The sequence below is a fragment of the Rhyacophila brunnea genome, unplaced genomic scaffold, assembly GCF_057557595.1.
Source record: "Rhyacophila brunnea isolate RB1 unplaced genomic scaffold, BYU_Rbru_1.0 scaffold_9, whole genome shotgun sequence".
NCBI classification, from domain to species: domain Eukaryota; kingdom Metazoa; phylum Arthropoda; class Insecta; order Trichoptera; family Rhyacophilidae; genus Rhyacophila; species Rhyacophila brunnea.
In genome coordinates, this window is record NW_028233361.1 from 23041450 (window position 1) to 23061871 (window position 20422).

Here is a 20422-nt window from a genome sequence, read left to right on the forward strand (position 1 = left end):
CTATCACTCCAGTTATGGATAATTTCGGGTGGGCAGAGTTAGAGGCCATCCATGGACTGAAACCGTATGCGGCTTAGATCCGTGTGCCATACTAAACTTATGATTTTTGTTATAAAATATAATATTTTCACTAAATTTATAAGTGGAAGTGTATGGTATAAACGGATACGATCAGATGCTTATAACATACTTTGTGAAAATATATTTCCATGAACAGAAAAGATAAGCTAAGTATGACACATGGTTCGAAACCGCACATGATTCAGTCCATGGATGGCCTATTAGTTTCTAGCTGGTCGGTAGAGGATAGATCACTTCTCACTTCCGGCTGGCGACCATCCACTTTGAAGACCTATAAACTTGCATGGGACAAATGGAAGACATGGTGCATGGCCAACACGATAAGCTATAATATCCCCGAGCCGATTGAAGTGGCTAGATACCTGAGTCACTTATACAATATGGAAGGTCTTTCATATAACACTATTCTTGTACATAAGTCAGCCATAGCTACCTTTTGCAAACCTATGATCAGTAAAGACATCAGCAGTAACGTCATAGTAGTGCGTCATATGTTAAAAGCCATATCCACCCGCAAGACTAGACCTACAAAACCACCGATTTGGGGTCCAAGAATAATCGTGGACTACCTCAAGAAAACAACATCACTAGTATACAACCTATATGAAGTTTCACGCAGAACAGCTATATTATTATTATTCGCATCGGGACGACGGGTTCATGACCTTACCCTACTCAGTGTAGCGGATAATAGCCTAGTCGATAATGGCGACCATATAATTCTATGGCCAGTGTTTGGTTCCAAGACATACACATCAAGGCACCACCAATCTGGATGGAAATTAAGCGCTTCCAGTTGCCAAAACATCGATCCAGTATTTTGGCTACGAAAACTTATCTGCGTTTCCAATGAGAGAAGAGAAGAGGATGGTAATATTCCGGCATTATTTATCTCATCAAGAGGCCCCGCAAAACCTGCGACTCTAGCAGTCATCGGGAATTGGGTGAAGTCAGTACTCGCTGATGCAGGGGTACAGGAATCACCAGGCAGTACTCGATCAGCAGTCGCCTCTCTAAATTGGTTAGAGAATTACCCCACAGATGACATCCTGCAGAGAGGTAATTGGCGCCAAGAAGCTTCTTTTAAAACATTTTACCAGAGACCGATAGACACAGAGACTTCTACAGCGGGGGAACAAAATATGTTGACCTCTCTGTTCAGCCCGGTGCACTGAGCCTAAAAGCAAGGAGATATTATACCTAATTCTCATGTTAGGTTCATCTACCCTATCTTGCAGGATCTATCTTGCTTTACCAGGTGATACAAACAGATATCTCAAGGGACTTCAGAGTCAATAGCGAATAATGAAAGGAGTTTTAACTTTATAGTTAAAACTCTTATTATTCTTGTTGACTCTGAAGTCCAGAGAACACCTACCTGGTTTCCTTGAGACATATCAAATTGAATAAGCAGAGACAAAGGACGCTTCCGATAGAAGCGTCAGTCCTGCCAGCCTGCTAAACAAGATGAGCAACCAGAGAGATAAATAATCGAGAAGAAAAAGGGGTAAAAAAGGGCCAGCACAGAAGAACACAAGGCAAAAAATACGATCAACATCTCAAGGGACTTCAGAGTCAACAAGAATAATAAGAGTTTTAATGGTAGGTAAAACTCCTTTCATTGTTTTAAACATTTTCATTGATTAACTTGTTAATTTACACATTGGAAATGAGAGATTTATCAATTATTTTCTTTATTTGTATTTATGAAATTCATAAAAGAAAACTTAAAACTTGTTGTTTTCACTGCTATATTATTTTATGCAAGTCTACATATAAATAACACAAACTTATAGGATTATCGGAAGACATTACGATAATGGCAACTTTTCACAGCTCAACTTTTTATTCGTTCGTTGATCAGTAGCAGAGGAGTCCTCGGACTTTTGGCAATAAAAGAAACAAATACAATGATTTTTTCGGTACTGTTCGGTTAAAGCGGATACAGCGGAAAACGCATTTTGAAAATAGCCGATAAACTGGATTATTTGATAGTTTGGGTTAGGTTAGGTTAACCTAACAAATAATCCAGTTTATCGGCTATTTTTAAAATGCGTTTTCCGCTGTATTTTAACCATGGAGATTGACGGCAACGGGCAAAGATATATTCATAGATAATAATATGTATATATTAATCTATGGTGACGGCGAAGCTGTCAAATATTGTCTATGATTGTCAATTTGTCAAGTGGTATTCATACTGTCGTTTTAATATTGGCTTCAATCAAATCGAAAACTGTGTAGAGTCATACTTTTTTTGTTTCATTTTATTATTTCGCGTCCGTTCATCATGTTAGGGGGGTCGAATAAAGTTTCAGTGGACACTCTCCGGAGGAACCTCGGCAATGTCGACGCTCATTTGCCACACATCGTCGACGTCGAATGGAAGTTGGACCTGGTAGCGAACACGTCGGCCCTCGAGAACGAAAACAGACTACAGTACACCATCAAGCTGAAGACAGAGTGCGGCGAACGGGACGATATCAATTTCGTCTGTAACGTTAATCAATTGCAAGATCTCATATATAAACTCAAAGAGATCATCAGACACTGCGAGAATGTCAGTTCATAAACATCAGTGTCTTTTTCCTTGTCCGTTGTAAAACTCAAACGCCGATCGACAGTGAATAAACAATAAACTTTTTTAATTCCGTGATGTATGCTAATGGTATGGAAAAATAAATATATTGCTGTTACATAAAAATGATATTAATATGAATAAAACACATGAAATTAGTAAAACAGGTATATTTAACATTTATTGAACATGAACACATTAGACATAAATTAGTTTCATTACAAAAAAATAATTGTAAAATATAAATACAATCTTTGTTAAAAAAAACAGTATATCTTATTTGATATTAAGGCATTGTCATTTTATACCAGAAATCACCATCTGGTTAATCAGTAAAGCTTAAAATATTATATATCTTCTATAAATTACGCTGCTAGTGTTTTTTTTGTTAGAAAAAATAACAATGGCAACATATAAGGCACATTATACTTATGACTAAAAAAATATACATCAAAAATTATATGCACATCTTTTCACCTCTGATAAAACTTCGTTTCGATAAAAGATTAATAAGTTAAATACATTCGATTTGTCACGATCTTAACGCTTCATTTTTTCCAGAATCGGAATAATCATTTCGAAGGTGGGTCGCTTTCCTGGATCTTCGTTCATGCAGATCTTGATCAACTTGGAGACGTGCGGGGCGACACCTGGACCGATGGTGATGCGCAGACCCTCCAAGGCCACTTTCATACCACATTCCATCGGAGACAGGTCGGCGAAAGGCACCTGAACAGAATAATTATTGTATATTAATATTCGTCCTGACGAATAAAGATTCTAATAATGGAAAACGAACTGAGCCGATTGCGCGAGGAAAATGTCTCCCTAGCGGCTCTGGTGGAGCGGCTGGAGAAAGAAGGGGCCGCTCTGGCAGGCCGGCTGGCCGGGGTGGGAGGGCAGGAGGCCCGCGCCAAGGGTAGGGAGATTCAGATGGGGCTTCAACGGCAACTGGCTGAGGCCGAGAGGCAACTGCAGCGCGCCCTGGCCGCCCGGGACGGGAAGCCACAGGGGAGCGGGGAGAGCACCACCTACTGCGACGACATGGCTGAGTGCCTACAGCAAGAGTTAGTCAAAATGCGACTGTGCCAGGCAGAAAACGAGGCCACCATTCGGGAACTGAGGGCCCGCACGGCCGACTTGGAGCAAGAAAAGAAACGCCTGCACGAGGCGGCTGTCCACAACTGTGTTGCGCACCTACAGGAGGAGCTCATTGCTGTGAAACTGCGTGAGGCCGAGGCCGGACTTTCCCTGAAGGAGCTCAAGAGGAAGGTCGGTGACCTCTCCGACTCGTGGATGAGACACCTCCAGGAGCACCGGCGGGAGGGGCAGACAGCGGCAGGTGTCCTCAGCACCCCTAAGAAGATCATGCGGGCGTGGGAGAGCAGGACCGTAGACGCCCAGCGGTTAGAGGAGGAGCTTATGAGCACCCGCATCCGTGAGACAGAGACGCTGGCCGAGCTGAAGGATCTGCGCCTCAAGGTGATGGAATTGGAGACACAAGTGCAGGTGTCCACCAACCAGCTGCGGCGACAGGATGAGGAGAAAAAGGAGCTGAAAGAGGAGTTGGACGCTGTGCAGCGTAGGGTGAGAGGTCTGCTGAGCAAACAGAAAGAGCAGGAACAAAAGTATCGCGATGCATTGGGCGCCGCTGGCCACGAGCAGATGCTCTCTAACATTCGTTTTGCCGAAGACTCGCAGCGGATAGCTGCCCTCCAGCATCGCATCTCTGTTCTGCAGATGACCGACCAGATCGAGATTGCTGAGACCAGGCTCAAGAGCAACGATGAAAGGATCGAGCAAGTCAAACGGCTCCACGATCTGGCTGCCGACCTCTGAATTATCCAATTTTTCTCTATTCACAGGCGTTTGTCATGTAAATGTTAGTATGTCGTGACGTAAGATTATTTCACAGACCTTGCTCTGGAAGTCCGCGTAGCATGTGAAAGACATTCGAAAAAAATTTAAATGAGAGAATAGAATGATGTTTGGTGTTCTGAAATAATATCCTACCTTCATTTATTAATGCCATGACAACCAAAAATATTGTTGGGTAAAATAATCATTGCCCAGCTTTAATGGATAGAAAATTGATATGAGAATGTAATATTAAGAAATTTATTTGCCAAAATAAATGCTACATTGTTCGATAAGACAATACACACATTTTTTCGCTGATGCTAGGAAATGAACTCCAAAACTAATTCCAAAAAAGTATTAATAGAGTATGATAGAGGAATGTATTCCTTGACCAACAACTGAATTACATTTCTACACTTTTGTCATAAGGCGAGTTTCATCTAAAATTATCTAATTGAAAAACCTTATTGATCAGTGTGAAATGTAGTTTAAGTCAAAGAATACCTATATGTAGTTTGACTATAATATTATGTATGTATATATATATAAATATACTTAAATTCCACAGAAACCTGATTATTCAGACAATCTGATGATATCCTCTGAAGGATCTTTTCATCAGTGATCCGATTATCACAGCATAATTCGGATCATCAGCTTCTAACATTATTTATTTAAATGTATAAAGTGCGTAAAGAGAATTAATTATAGAGAGATGTACCCACTAGTCATAGAATATCTATATTCTATAATATTATGTGTCATTGATTTAAAACTGTTGTCAAAAAATTACCAAATTGAGTTCCATAATTCTGTTTGTTTCCATTTATTTATTTCTAACACAGTAAAGCTTGAAGTTGTTCAGCTTGGTTATTTTAATAAGATAAGCCTGCCAGTTATGTAATCGTTTGTGTAAATACCGAGATTAAAAAAGCCAAAGTTTAGTACTATTCATGAGACTAGTAGATTATTCATTTCAGTTTGCGGATAGGAAAAATAATTGTGTCAAATAGTTCATAGGATATGCATATTATAATTTGAATCTCCGTATATTTATTATAGACATATATAGTTGTCTGATAAATAGGAATCTCTGTAATGCTTTTTGCCATGTTTTTAAAGGAGACAAAATGGAATTAAACGGGCATGCCAAGTTGTAGTACCTAATAAAAACTATATTTAGAAATTCAATCTCATGTTATATTTTTTATGCTGTTATACTATGTAATTTGAAAATGATAAAACTTCTGCAGTAACAGTAACCTAGAATGTTGACTAATATATACTTATAAATACTAATGCAATTGAGACTTGATATTTTCATTGGAAGATCATCACAATATGGTAATATATTTATATCCCTATATTGAATTTACATGTTCCCCTATCAGAGCTTCTTTTTTATATGTGTAAATGGCTCAATAATCCAACATGTCTGAGTGGATTTGAAACATTGAAATTGAATATTATTATTGAAATGAATCAATATACCTATGTAATTCCATTGTGCCAATATTGTTTGTGCCATATATCTTTAAGGATTATAATATTAAGTGAAATGCAATGTCAATTTAAAACTATTGTGGCATAACCATATAATAAAGAAATAAGCATAAGTGTCTATATTTCTCTTTTCATGATTATTCATCATCACACATTTTTCTTTCTTAACAGTTTCGCTGCCTAGTATATAATATAGAATTGACCCCATGTGCCAATTCCACGAAAACGTAAAAATTAGGTCAAGGTAGATGAAAACAAGTGATGACTATATTCATAATATTTTTTAAATAGATAAACATGTCAATACGGCAGTTAAATATAATGTCACCGATCGGAGCCGGCGGCAATGCCCTTGAACTTGAACTGTATTTGTTATAACAAGTCGTAAATTATAAGATTTTTCACAGTACTTAAGACATTGAAAACATTCAAGTGGTTTTGTGAATGAAGGCCCTTGAAAAATGCTCGAAAATATTATTATGTTACGAAATTTATTTTATGGATTTTTTATGGCCTGAGATAACGAAATTTATCGGGGGGGGGGGGGGGGGGGTGTCCCTAATTGATTTTATGAGATTTGGTGTTCACCATGTTATGAAAAGTATCAAATTTCAAAGCAACCACTTAATTAACACTAATATGAAGACCAATTAATATTTTCTTAGAACAGTAGCGTACTTGACTAAAAAACTTTTTATGTTTATAAAATCATTAAAAACCAACTAGCGAAAAATATCGGTAACGTATTCATCTACGATGCCAGCTAAGAAATAAATCACTCAATGGTAGTGCCAGTGAAATAATGACAATTTCGTGATTACTATACAGGCGGCTCCGATCGGAGCCGGAGGCAGCGATGCTGTTAACCCTTATAGTATTATGTATGACCTTTAACTTGGCATTGGAATGAACAACAATGGCTCTCCCACTAAACCCCAGACCCTAATGTGGTATGTAGTAATTTTTTACATCAATATAATATTATTTACGAAAATGAATAAAAAATACAGTGCATTCTCATCAAATATACTTTGCTGGCAGCCAATACCAAATTGCGTTTTTATAAAAAACAGATTACACTAAAATTTCAGACCAAATTGAGATAAAAAGTTCATAAGAAATAAAATGATTATTGAACATACATAATTTTGAAAAACACTTTCTGCGAAAATATATTATAACCAATAGAAAAAATCTTTTTTGAAAAACGTAAGCCACCCCGGCAGGGAATCGAACCCTGCATCTCCCGGGTCTATGCCCCATCCGCGCATTACCTCTATGCTACGCAGTGACATACTAATTGCGACAAATTTTAACTATTGGTCATTTCAATTATGTATGTTCAATAATTAGAATGTTACATTCTTAAATCTTGTGAATTATTCGTTGAATAAAAGAAATAGTTAATTATAAAATGATTATTGCACATAAGAAAAATTCGAGAGCCTATCTGAATTAAAAATATTTTTTTATATTCCATGTCAAAATAACAGTAAATCAAAAATTTATTTCATTTCCTTACATTACAAAATTAATTGATAACATACTTCTCTGGTTGCCAGTTCCCATAGTAAAATGGCAAAGCTCCACATGTCCGCTGCTTCCCAATTCCTTTTGGCGGCAGGTTTCTGCAGAGCCTCTGGCGCCATCCACGCCGGTTCGTAAATGCGACCCTTCTCTTGGAATGAGAACTTTGCGTCCGCCATGTTGATGCGAGCAGTCAGATCTTCATCAATCTGTATTGAACATATTTAGTGTCAAGTAACAAATGATTCAGTACCAGACTGCCATAGTAAAATTGGCATGGCAGATTGAAGATTTAAAACGAAAGATCATTTGTAAAAAATTTGTATGAAATGTAATCACGACTATTATAACAAAGTCAAGATTTAAGATTTTTAAAATTATCAGTAGACTTGTTATCTAGTGTAAATTAGGGTGTCAAGTCATGGGGTGTGATTGTTTACAATTTCATTTCCAGCGTCACACTCCATGACGAAATTACAATTTTCATGGTTGGTCATTTGTGAGAAATATATCTATGAAAATTGTCCCTTTATTATCATGTTATAGAGGGCTGTCTACACATCTCAGTTTCAGTATGTATTCTTATCAATCAGCCTGTCTTCATTCAGTGTTTCGAATGAACTATATTTTTTTTTTTGACCATGTCCGACCTAATAGGATCATATGGGCCTCCACAGAGTAGAGGTTTGTATTAGCAGATTTTGTTTTTTTACGAGAAATGGATGTCAGCCACTTGCTCAACCTATTAGGTCCATACCTTGACTCACACACAAATTGAAAAACAATATGTGTACTTGCAAGATCCAGGATTCGAACCTGGGACCTACGGCGTTATAGTCTAACGCTTAAGCCGCACGGCTACCGTATTTACGCAAGGTGAATTGTTTTCGATTGTTATAAAATTCATTCAATATATAAATTGTACATTCAAACCTCTTGACTTTTGCATGCATTCAACTACATATTCCCATCATTAAAATTTACTTAAAATAACAATTGATAGGTAGTTGATGGCAGAAAAGAAAACTGATGTTTGTAAATATGTACATACCATTATGTGCTTGCTGTTGAGATGGTAGGCAGGTACAATCTTGTCCCTGTCGAGGGAGTGAAGGAAAGCCATTCCTTTGGCGACGTCACACGCTAGGCGCACAGCGGCTCCCGCATCCACCACCACGCCACCTCGCCCGCCGCCCCCACCCGAGTGGAGCAGGCTGTACAGTGAACCCCACGCCATCCACTGGGAAATGACTACTAAGTTGTTTGGTGCCACACAGCACCCTACCTGGTGTAGCAAAGATAATAAATATGTTAGAACGTGGATATATTATAACAGAGACTGAAATTAACTTATAAATTATTATATTGTTGATCCAGCTAGTCTTTAGCTCAAAAAATATGTAATATGTAACGACTGATAGGTCGGTAAGTTAATTAAAATACAGAATAAATCTACTCTTTTTCTATTCCCACCATTTGTCAATAATAGACTAAAATGTAAATTCCGGTACTCGTACTTGATAAAACACACCATGCTAGCGAATTGCGTGCTGTAAATATTTTTTTTATATTGTGAATATGAAGTGATAAACCCATTTTATAAATGAATACTGATTCTTTATAAAAATGATTTGAGAATGCCAAACCACAAGAGAAAAATGGTTTTATATGCCTTAGTCATATTTTATAATTACCTGCACAATGACCTAACTTAACCACTATCAATTACTCGTAGAATGGCAATGTTGTCATCGGTATAGTATTATACATGCACTCAACATGATTAATCTAAAATTGCATTTGGCACATCCATAAATTAAATTAATCCTATCAAATATTTCAGGAATAAAATGTTCCATACAAAGGAAAAAAAGAATATTTTGAAATAGGTATACCTATAATGTTTCTGGTAATACTTTTAAAAGTGCTATCAACTTACAACTGGCAATATGTTGGGATGAGAGAATATTCTCAATTTCGGGAATTCTTCATTAAAGTCTCGTTGGACACGAGGCGTCATTTCTCTTAGCGCTAAGAATTTCGCCACTATGTCGTTCTTTTGCCAACGCCCCCGCCACGTGTCTCCTGTGAAAATATTATTACATCATTCATATACTTTAAAATTTACTAACCATTTTGAGCAGATTGATTTGTAATACGCTTTGTTCAGAATTATTTCAGTTCAAGTAAGGAATGGTGAACATTTCGTGGGTCGGGATGTGTAGTCAGGTAAGTCACAAAACAGCAAAAATGAGATATGAATGCCACTATACTAAAAAAAAAAAATCTTTCGTTCTGTGTAGTCAGATAAGTCGTACGTCTCAACATTAGCGAGATGCATTTTCAGTCAAAACATATTTTTTATTTTACGGGGTGTGTACACAGTTAAGTCACATGAGTAGTCAGATAAGTCAACGTTTTGTGTGACTTACCTTACTACTCATGGTTGGCTTATCTTCAAACGTCATACCTACTCCATCATGATCTTGGTGAATCTAACGAATTTTTTAAGATATTTTGAGAAATTTTGAAAAAAAAATAACAACAGAACGTTAGTAAAATAGTCATATTTTAATAAATTATGACTTATATAAATAAGTGTGTGTATTATTAGTATATTATAAAAAATATACCAAATTTATCGAATTTGATTTATTCAACTCTAAAAACACGTAAACAATATCCAAACAAATAATCTTGCTTCTAGGTTCAACCACATACTCCAATAACTTGTATGTTGACGATTCATATGGTACGAGGGTGGGTCAATAAGTCCTTAGAAAAGCCGACAGGTGGCGCGACTAGTACTGTAAGCGGTTTGTTTTCATGCAGCGGCACTACCGATTCAGTATGCTGCGAAGTTTCAATCAGATTGGTCGGGTTGTTGTGTGTTTCTCGTACATTTAAAAAAAAAAATTGCTTGTGGAAAATGGAAAAATGGAAAATGGAGAAAATTGAGTTTAGAGCTGTTATTAAACATTTTAATATAAAAGGGTTAACAGCAAAGGAAATAAAAAATGAGTTGGATTTAGTTCACGGCATATCTGCTCCTTCACTTGCAACTATTTATAACTGGTTAAATGAATTTAACCCTTTTACTCCCACGGGGCCGATATTTCGGCCCACCATACCTATGCGAAAACTCCATCTGGGCCGATCCATCGGCCGAAAGTTTGGAACCAAATTTACGATTTATTCAAAATTTTTTCCCGTCATATTTCGTTCATGTAGACGAAGCATTATATTCACTGTGTGTTGGGTGGTGACTAACATTTATTTTAGTGTCTGGCATTGTTTATAATTATGCCATACCCTAATAACTCACAAGTCATAATTGCTCTGCTGTCGAACTTGAGACCAAAGAGGGTCATAAAAATAATAAAACATTATTTTTATGACACATTTTAAATTCTGATATTTCTTTTAGTTGTTTTATGATTCATATATCACATTACAAAATGCCCTGATGATTTAGCCCCCAGTGACTTTTTCCTTTTCCCAAACTTAAAAAAATGGCTAAGTGGACAACGTTTTTTTTCAAATGAAGAAGTCATCGATCGGACAAATGCTTATTTTGAGGACTTTCCGAACACTTATTTTTCTGACGGTTTAAAAAAAATTGAGAAACGTCTAACCAAGTGTATTGAGCTCCAAGGAGATTATGTTGAGAAATAAAAAAAAAAATACAAAAATAAAAACTGTTTTAATGCTTTTTTCTAAGGAATTATTGACCCACCCTCGTAGCATAAAACATCCTGATTTTGATATTCAAAAATTATTAGTTTAATTTACCAACATTGAAGAACCACACCCTTCATGCTTAAATAATGCTTCCACGATTACACATCACAACGTTGTTTTAAGCTATGACCCTCGTTCTCGATTCAGAAGAAATAATCACCAAAAACGTAACTTAAAGAATGATACAAAAGCCTCCAGAAATGATAAAGAAGTTGCACGAATTACTGGCAAAAGTTACAATGTAGGTACCTATAATGAAAGTTATGAATATGGAAAAAAGTCGTATCAGACAAAGCGAACCAGGAAAACATAATTTTCACCAAGTAACAGTTCAATATTACTTGACTGTTGTACTGTTACGGAAACCAATTTGTAAAGGTTGTACATTAAAAACATTAAGTGAAAGTCACAATTTTTTTGAACATGTTTTGAAAAAAAACGTGCGACTGCTTCCGGTATACTCATTCAAGAAGATGCAAGAGGAAAAATATCCCTAAAAACAAAGATAGCGAACAAGATAGGCAAATAGCAAAGACACATATGTGACTGTCAGAAAATACTTACCGCCACATTTGACAATAACTGTGATGTATTCTCAATATTTGAAGAGTATTAGCTGTAATCCCATCAATATTCGTTTATACGCAGAAATATTCCATGGCATGAACTTAACATTCAAACGGCTAAATAAGGATACTTGCCAAAAATGTATATACAAATTAAGAATTCCACCGATGATAAAGAAAGAAATAAAAATCGTGAGGAATTGAAAGAGCATCATATCATGACGAAGCTGACTTTGCATATTCAGCTAAGAGTTGTGATAAAGAGTACTTGCAAGATTCCTCTTGCCAAATTGTAACATTTGACATACAGCAATGTATGCCCACACCAGTTGTTGAAAGTTCCCTGGCTTTTTACAAACGACATTTTGACAGTGCATGATTGTGATAATAACCAGGGATATTGCTTTGTATGCCATGAGCTCTTGCTAATAGAGAAGCTAACGATATCGCTGCATGCCTGTTCAAATACTTAACCAAGGGGATACATGATAATATTAAGCATGTGATCATGTATTCCGATATATGTGCGGGTCAAAACAAAAATAGCCACGTAGCTGTAATGTGCATGATAGCAGTGAAACATTCCGAGACTTGAAACAAAATTGATTAAAAAATTTTAGTCCCTGGCCACACACATATGGAGTGCGATAGTGACCATCGCATAATTGAGAAGAAGAAAAAGACATTTGGTGGAACGATCGAACATCCTCATGATTAGGCCAAATCAATATGCGAGACTGCAAAGAAAAATCCTTTTCAAGTCACTGAAATAACTCGTGCAGATTGTTTTAACTACTCGTATCGTATAGACACATATGGGAATAAGTTTGTTTGGAGAGATGTTAAGTGGCTTTAATTCAACAAACACGAACCGGGAATAGTGAAATTTAAAAGAACTCTCGACGAGACGACTGCATTTTAACAAATTTCATATATAAGACGAGACAAGACGAAAGATTTGATAGACTTACTTCCATACATTTCACCTTATTATAGAGAATTTTATGAGTCACTTGAGACATCTGAGACAGTCAGGGATATTTAACCTGATACAATTGAAGAAATCCGTACTGAAGTTTAATGATAACGATGAACCTTTATAATATTCAGGTGTGTGTGCCTTTTCACTACTTAAATAACATTAAAGTAAAAATAAGGTACGCCCACGGTGGCCGCGCGGCATAAGCGTTGGACTATCATGCCGTGGGTCCCAGGTTCGAATCCTGGGTCTGGCAAGTACACATATTGTTTTTCAATATGTGTGTGAGTCAGGGTATGGACCTAATAGGTTGAGCAAGTGGCTAACACCCATTTCTCGTAAAAAAAAAAATCTGTTAATACAAACCTCTACTCTGTGGAGGCCCATATGATCCTATTCGGATCGGACATGGTCGGAAAAAAAAAAAAAAAAAAATAAGTTATAAAAATTCAAATTTTAAATTTATATAATATTTTGTTCAATAAACCAATAAGATTTATGTATAAAATGTGTGTTTTATTGCTAATATTAGTCGGATTTACATGAAAAAATAATAATATTACTTTGTGCGTAGTAAGGTAAGTCGATCATTTTTTGTGCAAATCCAGATAAGTGAATTCCCTTTTTTTTTAAACCAATTAAATTTTAATGAAACAAAATAGTTAGAATACTTCTAGGACATATAATTGAAAGGCAATTACATGTACTTTGCTTTGTTACTCATAAAAAAACATAACTATAATTAGGGGAATGTGGGGAATTTTTTGAAGTTTGTTTTTGCTATATCTCAAAATGACAATTTGTGACTTATCTGACTTCACATCCCGACCCACGATTTTATTGTGCCACTGGGCGGTGTTAGCCATTTTCATACATTGAAATTATAGATTTCGAAGGATTGCTTTCTTCGTGCCTAATATAAATACAAAGAAATCAGCCAATTTGCATTAATTGCGTACATACTGTGGTAAATGAACCCTTGTCAGAATTATCTAGACTGTACAAGTTAAGGTAAATATTAAGTAATCTTTTAACCCGGCCGGCGCCGATGTCACACACCTTGTACAAATCGGCCAAATTCGCAATGCGCATGTGTATAAATCGATGTCACCGCGTCCATATTTATCATACGGGACTGATTTTTTCACGTAAATTTGGCCTGATTTGTCCTTCTCCTGCCACCTATGACATATTTTAAAAGCATTGGTTCTAAATATAAAATAATCACCAAAGTTTCGAACCAATTCGTACGGCCAAGTTTTGCCGGTCGACAGAAATCAGTTTGAACTGCGCGCCGCGACTGCGCAGTATACGACAGACTTTCAACCGAGCGGGCCATTGCGCGGGATTGTATTTATCGCATACAAGTTGAATATTTACCGCAATCGTTGATAAATACTTTTTTTGCTGTCTGGTGTACTTATCACATTAAAACTGGCATGATTAACTATTGAACGTATGATTTTATTTTACCGCGATTTTTAAAATACTTTTTGTACTGTCTACCGTGTCCCATTTTAGTGAATGTGAAAATTAATACTGATATCAATAACTATTGTGTGTGAGTTTAATGGTTTCTGTGATTTGGCGTTCCCTAATACTGTAGTTAAACATTTTAAAAACATTTCATAGTTTTATAGTGCGTAAATATGGAGGAAGAAAATGTGCGTACTAATGAGGAATTGGACTCAGATTATGATATGTCGGAAGAGGAATTGGAACAGCATGAGACTGATCATGACGTCGACGATACGGACTCTGACGAGCCAATTGAATTTTTGCGGTCGTGGAGAACTGGCCCGTATATTCCAATAGTTCACGAATTCAATGATTGTCGATCTGGCGTGACATCGAACGACTTGAACGAATCCTCTCCCGAATGTCTTTTCTTTGAACATTTTTTGAATAAAAATATAATGTCGGAAATAGTGAACCAAACGAATACATTTTTTAACCATTCGTACAGTGCGGGAGACCTTGGACCGAAATCGCGATCACACAATTGGACAGACACGTCAGTGCCGGAGTTGTATACATTTTTTGCCGTATCAATGCTGATGACTCGAAATAAGCACACGTCGATAGAGGAACATTGGAGTACCGATCCTTACCTGCATGCAGACATTTTTGGGAAAATAATGGCTAGAAATCGATACCAACTTATTTTACAAATGCTTCATTTTTCTGATCCTAGTGTGACCGCCTCAAATGATAGACTAGCTAAAATTAGATTACTGTTAGAACACACAAGAACAATTTTTAGGGAAACGATGATACCGTGTCAGAATCTTTGCATAGATGAGAGCATAATCGTGTTTAAGGGTAGATTAATTTTTAAACAATTCATTCCTTCCAAAAGACATCGATTTGGAATAAAAATGTTTGTGATGTGTGACGTAATGACAGGATATATTATTGACTTTATAATTTATTGTGGGGAAGGGACTGACATACAAGACAATGAAAATCTCGGTATTTCCGGTGCGGTAGTGACAACGCTAATGAAAGACTACATCGGGAAAGGTCACACCTTATGGTGTGATAACTGGTATTCGAGTCCGGCGCTTTTTAAATACCTTCACTCTCACAAAACGAATGCTTGCGGTACAGTGAGAAAAAATCGTAAAGATATGCCAGAGTTCAGCAAACTGAAAAAGGGAGATACCGAGTCTAAGTACAATAGTCCACTTTTGGCTCTGAAATGGCACGATAGGAGGGATGTTCACATGCTATCCACCCTCCACGATGCATCATTTGGACCAACGGGAAAAGTGAACTATAGAACTGGCGAAAACATCGAAAAACCAAAATGTGTTATAGATTATAACAAAAATATGGGTACGGTAGATAAGTCCGACATGATGCTTAGCAACTTGTCGTGTATGAGAAAGTCGATCAAGTGGTATAAAAAGGTCGCATTCCACATGATCGACTTATATTTATTAAATGCTTTTTATTTATATAAATTTATTAAATGTGACAAAAAAACATTGGGCGATTTTCAACTCTGTGTAATAAAACAATTAGTGAACAAATATTGTGTGAGAATTTCAAATGCACCCCTGCCCAAGCCGACAGCGTCAACTAGCGATAATCCCGTACGATTATTGCCCAAAAGTGCAACGGGACATTTGCCAGAATACATTTTACCGACACAAAATACCGATAAGCCTAGAAGGAGATGTTTCGTATGCGGGAATTCTAAAAAAAATCCGAAAAAAACAAAACTCTCTCGCTATATGTGCCCAACGTGTGATGTTGCGTTATGTCTGTCACCTTGCTTTAAAATATATCACACGTCAAAAGAATTTTAAAATAGGTTTATTATTGTATTTGTTTTTTTTTTAATATCTGAGTTCGTGTTAATTTATCAATAATATTCAATAAGTTAAGTGTTTGTGTAGTTTAAATATATTAAAAGGGTCCCCTTTATATTTGTTTACGACTCAACCCGAAGACATTAATATGTGATTTATCGATATGCACTTGAAAATTAGTAACACTTCAATTCGTGGGAACGTAATGCACAAGTGTCGAAATAGTACACACCGCGCAGAGCTCTAACTATTGGCTACAAAATGGCGTCTTACGGTGAGTTCTTTCAAATTTGGATAGCATTCGTTTGTTCGAGTGTTTCTGATATTATAACTGATTTATTACGGTTTTTTAGTGTGTCGAAATTATTTTAATGGTTTTGGGTTCTCGACTGGAGCTGTGACATATTTTTTATTGCTTTTTTTAGTATAGAACAAAGACGATAATGAAATTCATGCGTAGTTATGGTGCGTCATACGATTTTTGAGGCAGGTGCCGGGTTAATATTGCGTCCTGGTCAATGCTGTAGTGCAATAGGATAACTTGTAGAATGGCAATGTTGTCATCGGCTGATGCAGCCGTCTGCACACCACAAATGAGAGGAATCTGTGCCATACTTCTACCGTAGCAAAGTTATTTGCTCAATATGTAATTAATTACCTGAAGGTGTGGAGCCAATTTGAATATTTAATGCTAGCTCATTGATATTGATGCCTTTGTGCCGTGAAAGTGTTGCGTCTCGACTTCTCGTCTTTAATCCCAGCCATGATTGGTCTTTGAAATGGATTTTTTTCATATCCTGTCCGGCTTCCATGGCCAAGTCCAAGAGTCTTGAAATAAAAATAATTATGATTTTATAGAAGTAGTTCGATTGTATTCTCATATACAATAATATTTATATGTGCCATTCTCAATGCACACTGGAAACAAGAATGTGAGCGGGAACTTTTATCAGGAGAAAGATGTCAATGGAGAATAAAGACTGCGCTACGGTGGAAGAATAGAATGAGGAGACTCGTCATCAAAATAGCCAATATCAATAACTGGACAAAACTCAGTTTAAACCACATTGCAATCAAATGAAGTTACAGACGTATGCAATATTTTACCTTTGAGAAAGCTGCCCTCTTGTCTTATCAAGCGGTGTGTCACCATCCTTATTAGCAAGAGACACAAGACTTCCAGCATTGACCAAATCCTCTGCGATTTGGCCGTATCCCCAAAAGCAGGCATAATGCAGAGGAGTGTTGCCATGTTCATTGATAAAGTTGACGTCAGCACGTTGTTGTAAAAGCTAAAATGAAATGTTAGAATTGAACCAAATTAGCAGAATACCAGTTAAAGCGAATCCTTGCATAGTGTTAAAGCACTGGTTATCAGCAGTGACGTCCCGTGGGAACAGGTAGATTTTATGGATAAAGGTAATCTCTCTCCACCTTGTATGTGCATAAGAAAGTTTAAAATTTTCATGGCTTCTAATAAATTTACCTACAATTTTAGATTTTAAATGGTAGGGGGTTTAAAGGCGGACTCTGCCTAGGGATGTCACTGGTTGTCAGCAGATAATGCTACAAATATAATGCACTAATATTATACTTTACTACATCTGGCGAGCCAAAAGAAGTAATCCATGCGGTACTTAAGTCCAGTGGTTTTCAAACTGCATCATTTTATGGTGCCTAAAAAAATTTTGCACTTAGAATGACAATTGATACCGTTTTTTAGCTTTTCCAAGAAACATAGGAGACTTTATATCTTTGTCAATTAGCTCAGTATTTTTGGGTACCAATTACTTTTCCGTTTTTCAATGTTTTAATAAAAGTAATGTATCTAAAAATTTCAAATTAATGTACGTTATTGAAGTAAATATAAACCTAAAGACTGTCTTTTAAAATAAAGGATTAATGGTAACGGTAGCGATAAGGGAAAAGCAGTTTAAATTTTGTTTTCATTTGAAGAAAACAAACATTGAAATAAATAAATCCATCATTACCTTTGAGAATAGATGCATGATTTCAGATTAGAATTATATTTTTAGTCTATCACATCCCTGAGAATCGCTCGTAGTGCACACTTTAAATACCACTGCCCTAGTCAGCTTCATTAAAAGCTATCGGCGAACAAATAAAATTTGGGTACGATGATGCAAATAAATATAGTTCAGGCTAAAACTGTGGGGTGCATAGTTTCCTCAACTTTTGTTTTAAGATTACGGCTGGAGTGTTAATTTCATTGTATTTCTTGGTAATTGGGTTACCACGGAGTGGATTTTCCTTTCTTCTCATTTCCAACTAATTGCAGAATTCATTCTCAAGGGTTGATGCAATGACCTGTATATGTCGATATAGAAAAAGTCTACTGATATTTGTGAAAAGCCTAAATTTGCTTTGTGAAAAATGATAATAATGGATGCTGACAAATTTCAGATAATTTTGTTTGAAATATTCAGTTGTCAAGTTTTGCTCAAACGTGATGAACAGTTAGTTGATAGATAACTCACTATTTGTACGATATTCCGATGCCCATGAGCTGCTGCTAAATGCAACGGGATGTCATCTCCTCGATTTGTGGCGTTGATTCTGGCTCCTCGCTGAATCAACAACTCCACCAGTTTTAAGTGACCTTCTTTGGCAGACCAATGCAGTGGACTGAACCCGTGGTCGTCACTGTAAATAGATATAACATGCTGAAACCAAATAGGCTCAAGAGATACACAATTTATCACAGATTACCATTTCCGCTTCTTGGGAGCACAGGTGTGCCTTCACAGAGTGAAAATCAAATTGACAGGTTTTTAAGTGGAATGGCCGTTAGCCATTTAATTTTGTTATAATGTGAGATTTGAAAATTTGAAAGACAATCTGCCACCACTCAGTGATGCCAACCGTACTATAATTATAGTACAATACTATAATTTTAATTTTGCAAAAAATGTTAAATACTATAATTTTATGCCAAATATACCAAAATACTATAATTTTAAAGGATTCAAGACGAAAAATGTTCCTCTACTATATATTTTTCAGAAATACTACAACTTTTACGCCTTTGTACTATAATCAGCATAGAAAAAGATAGCAACACTGCCACCACTGCACAGTGAGCATTGATTTAACATATAGGATTGACTTTTACCTAAATTCACATAGTTTTGATGCAAACATAGTTCATGGCATATTGTTAGGTAATCGAGCCCGTTCATTGGTCAGCCTATTGCATTCAATGAGGTATCAGCCCATCGGTTAGGAGCCAATAAGATTTTATATCGCTAAGGTGTAGGTAAGCCCAAACTGAAAGTGGTCTCTATACAATTCTTGCACTTGTGAGTATCTCGATTAGTGCAGTGAAAATAATTCAAATCTCTTTGGTAAATTACTATTTTCACTCCTTGGCAGAGCATATTTCCACACAGTGATGTCTACACAAATTTTTACTAGGAACAGTTGTTAATCATTCGTCCAACTCACTGGGTCAGTCATTCTGTTGAACTAAATACACATTGAAAAACAACATGTGAATTTTGCCAGAGCCGAGATTCGAGCCCACGACCTACAACTTCAGAGGTGGGTGTGATTTTATTGTCTTAAAATTCCAAATTTTTCCAAGGCAGATTTCATTTCTCAAGGATGATTTCTAAGATCGTTATGCTTTGTATGTTAATAGACAACAATTCAATGTTAATCGAGTTTAAAAAAAATGATTGATAAAAGGGCGTAGATATTTACTTAGATGTTTAAATATTCCCGCAATGTTGTAAATACTCCCACTATTCTAGAATTACGTCACGGCACGGTTATGGAACCAGCTGTCAGTGGGTGTGTCTTATATTCCAAATAAGGTAAGGCATCGAGATTGCGATATCGGAAATATGAGATTATGATGCACACCTGTCTTATCATTAAGAAATCGTTATCATAAATGCAATATTCTCATCATTATTACCCCTGGTTCATGTCATGTTCAGTGTCGTCCAGCCAAACTCGGACTTGCATGGCATTTCCTTCCCTGCACCAATGAAAGATATCCTCCATTTCGAGATTAAGTAATTCAGACGGTTTAAAACAAAATGAAGATTATAAAATAAGACAACTTATATGGACAGCATTGCACTTAAAAACAGAATTTGAGGCGTACACAACCAAAAGTCAAACTTAATAATAAACATGCAGTGATGTTTTATCAAATTTCAATGGCGGATGCTATGTTTAGTGTTACTAGCTACATGAAGGACAATAAATAATACGAAACACACAAAAAAAATATTTTATCGCA

General features: G+C 36.4%; 1 protein-coding gene across 1 annotated transcript; it reads right to left on the reverse strand.

Annotated features, from left to right (window-relative positions):
- Nucleotides 1-2814: 2814 nt before the first annotated feature.
- On the reverse strand, nt 2815-20366 carry Ilk (integrin linked kinase). The gene is made up of 8 exons (XM_085960075.1): nt 20093-20366; nt 18651-18816; nt 17260-17444; nt 16811-16980; nt 9489-9634; nt 8601-8834; nt 7570-7758; nt 2815-3388 (listed from the first exon to the last, which is right to left on the reverse strand). Exons 1-8 carry the CDS (start codon nt 20179-20181, stop codon nt 3200-3202), a joined length of 1368 nt encoding a protein of 455 aa, XP_085816201.1. The 5' UTR covers nt 20182-20366; the 3' UTR covers nt 2815-3199.
- Between the last annotated feature and the right edge of the window lie 56 nt (nt 20367-20422).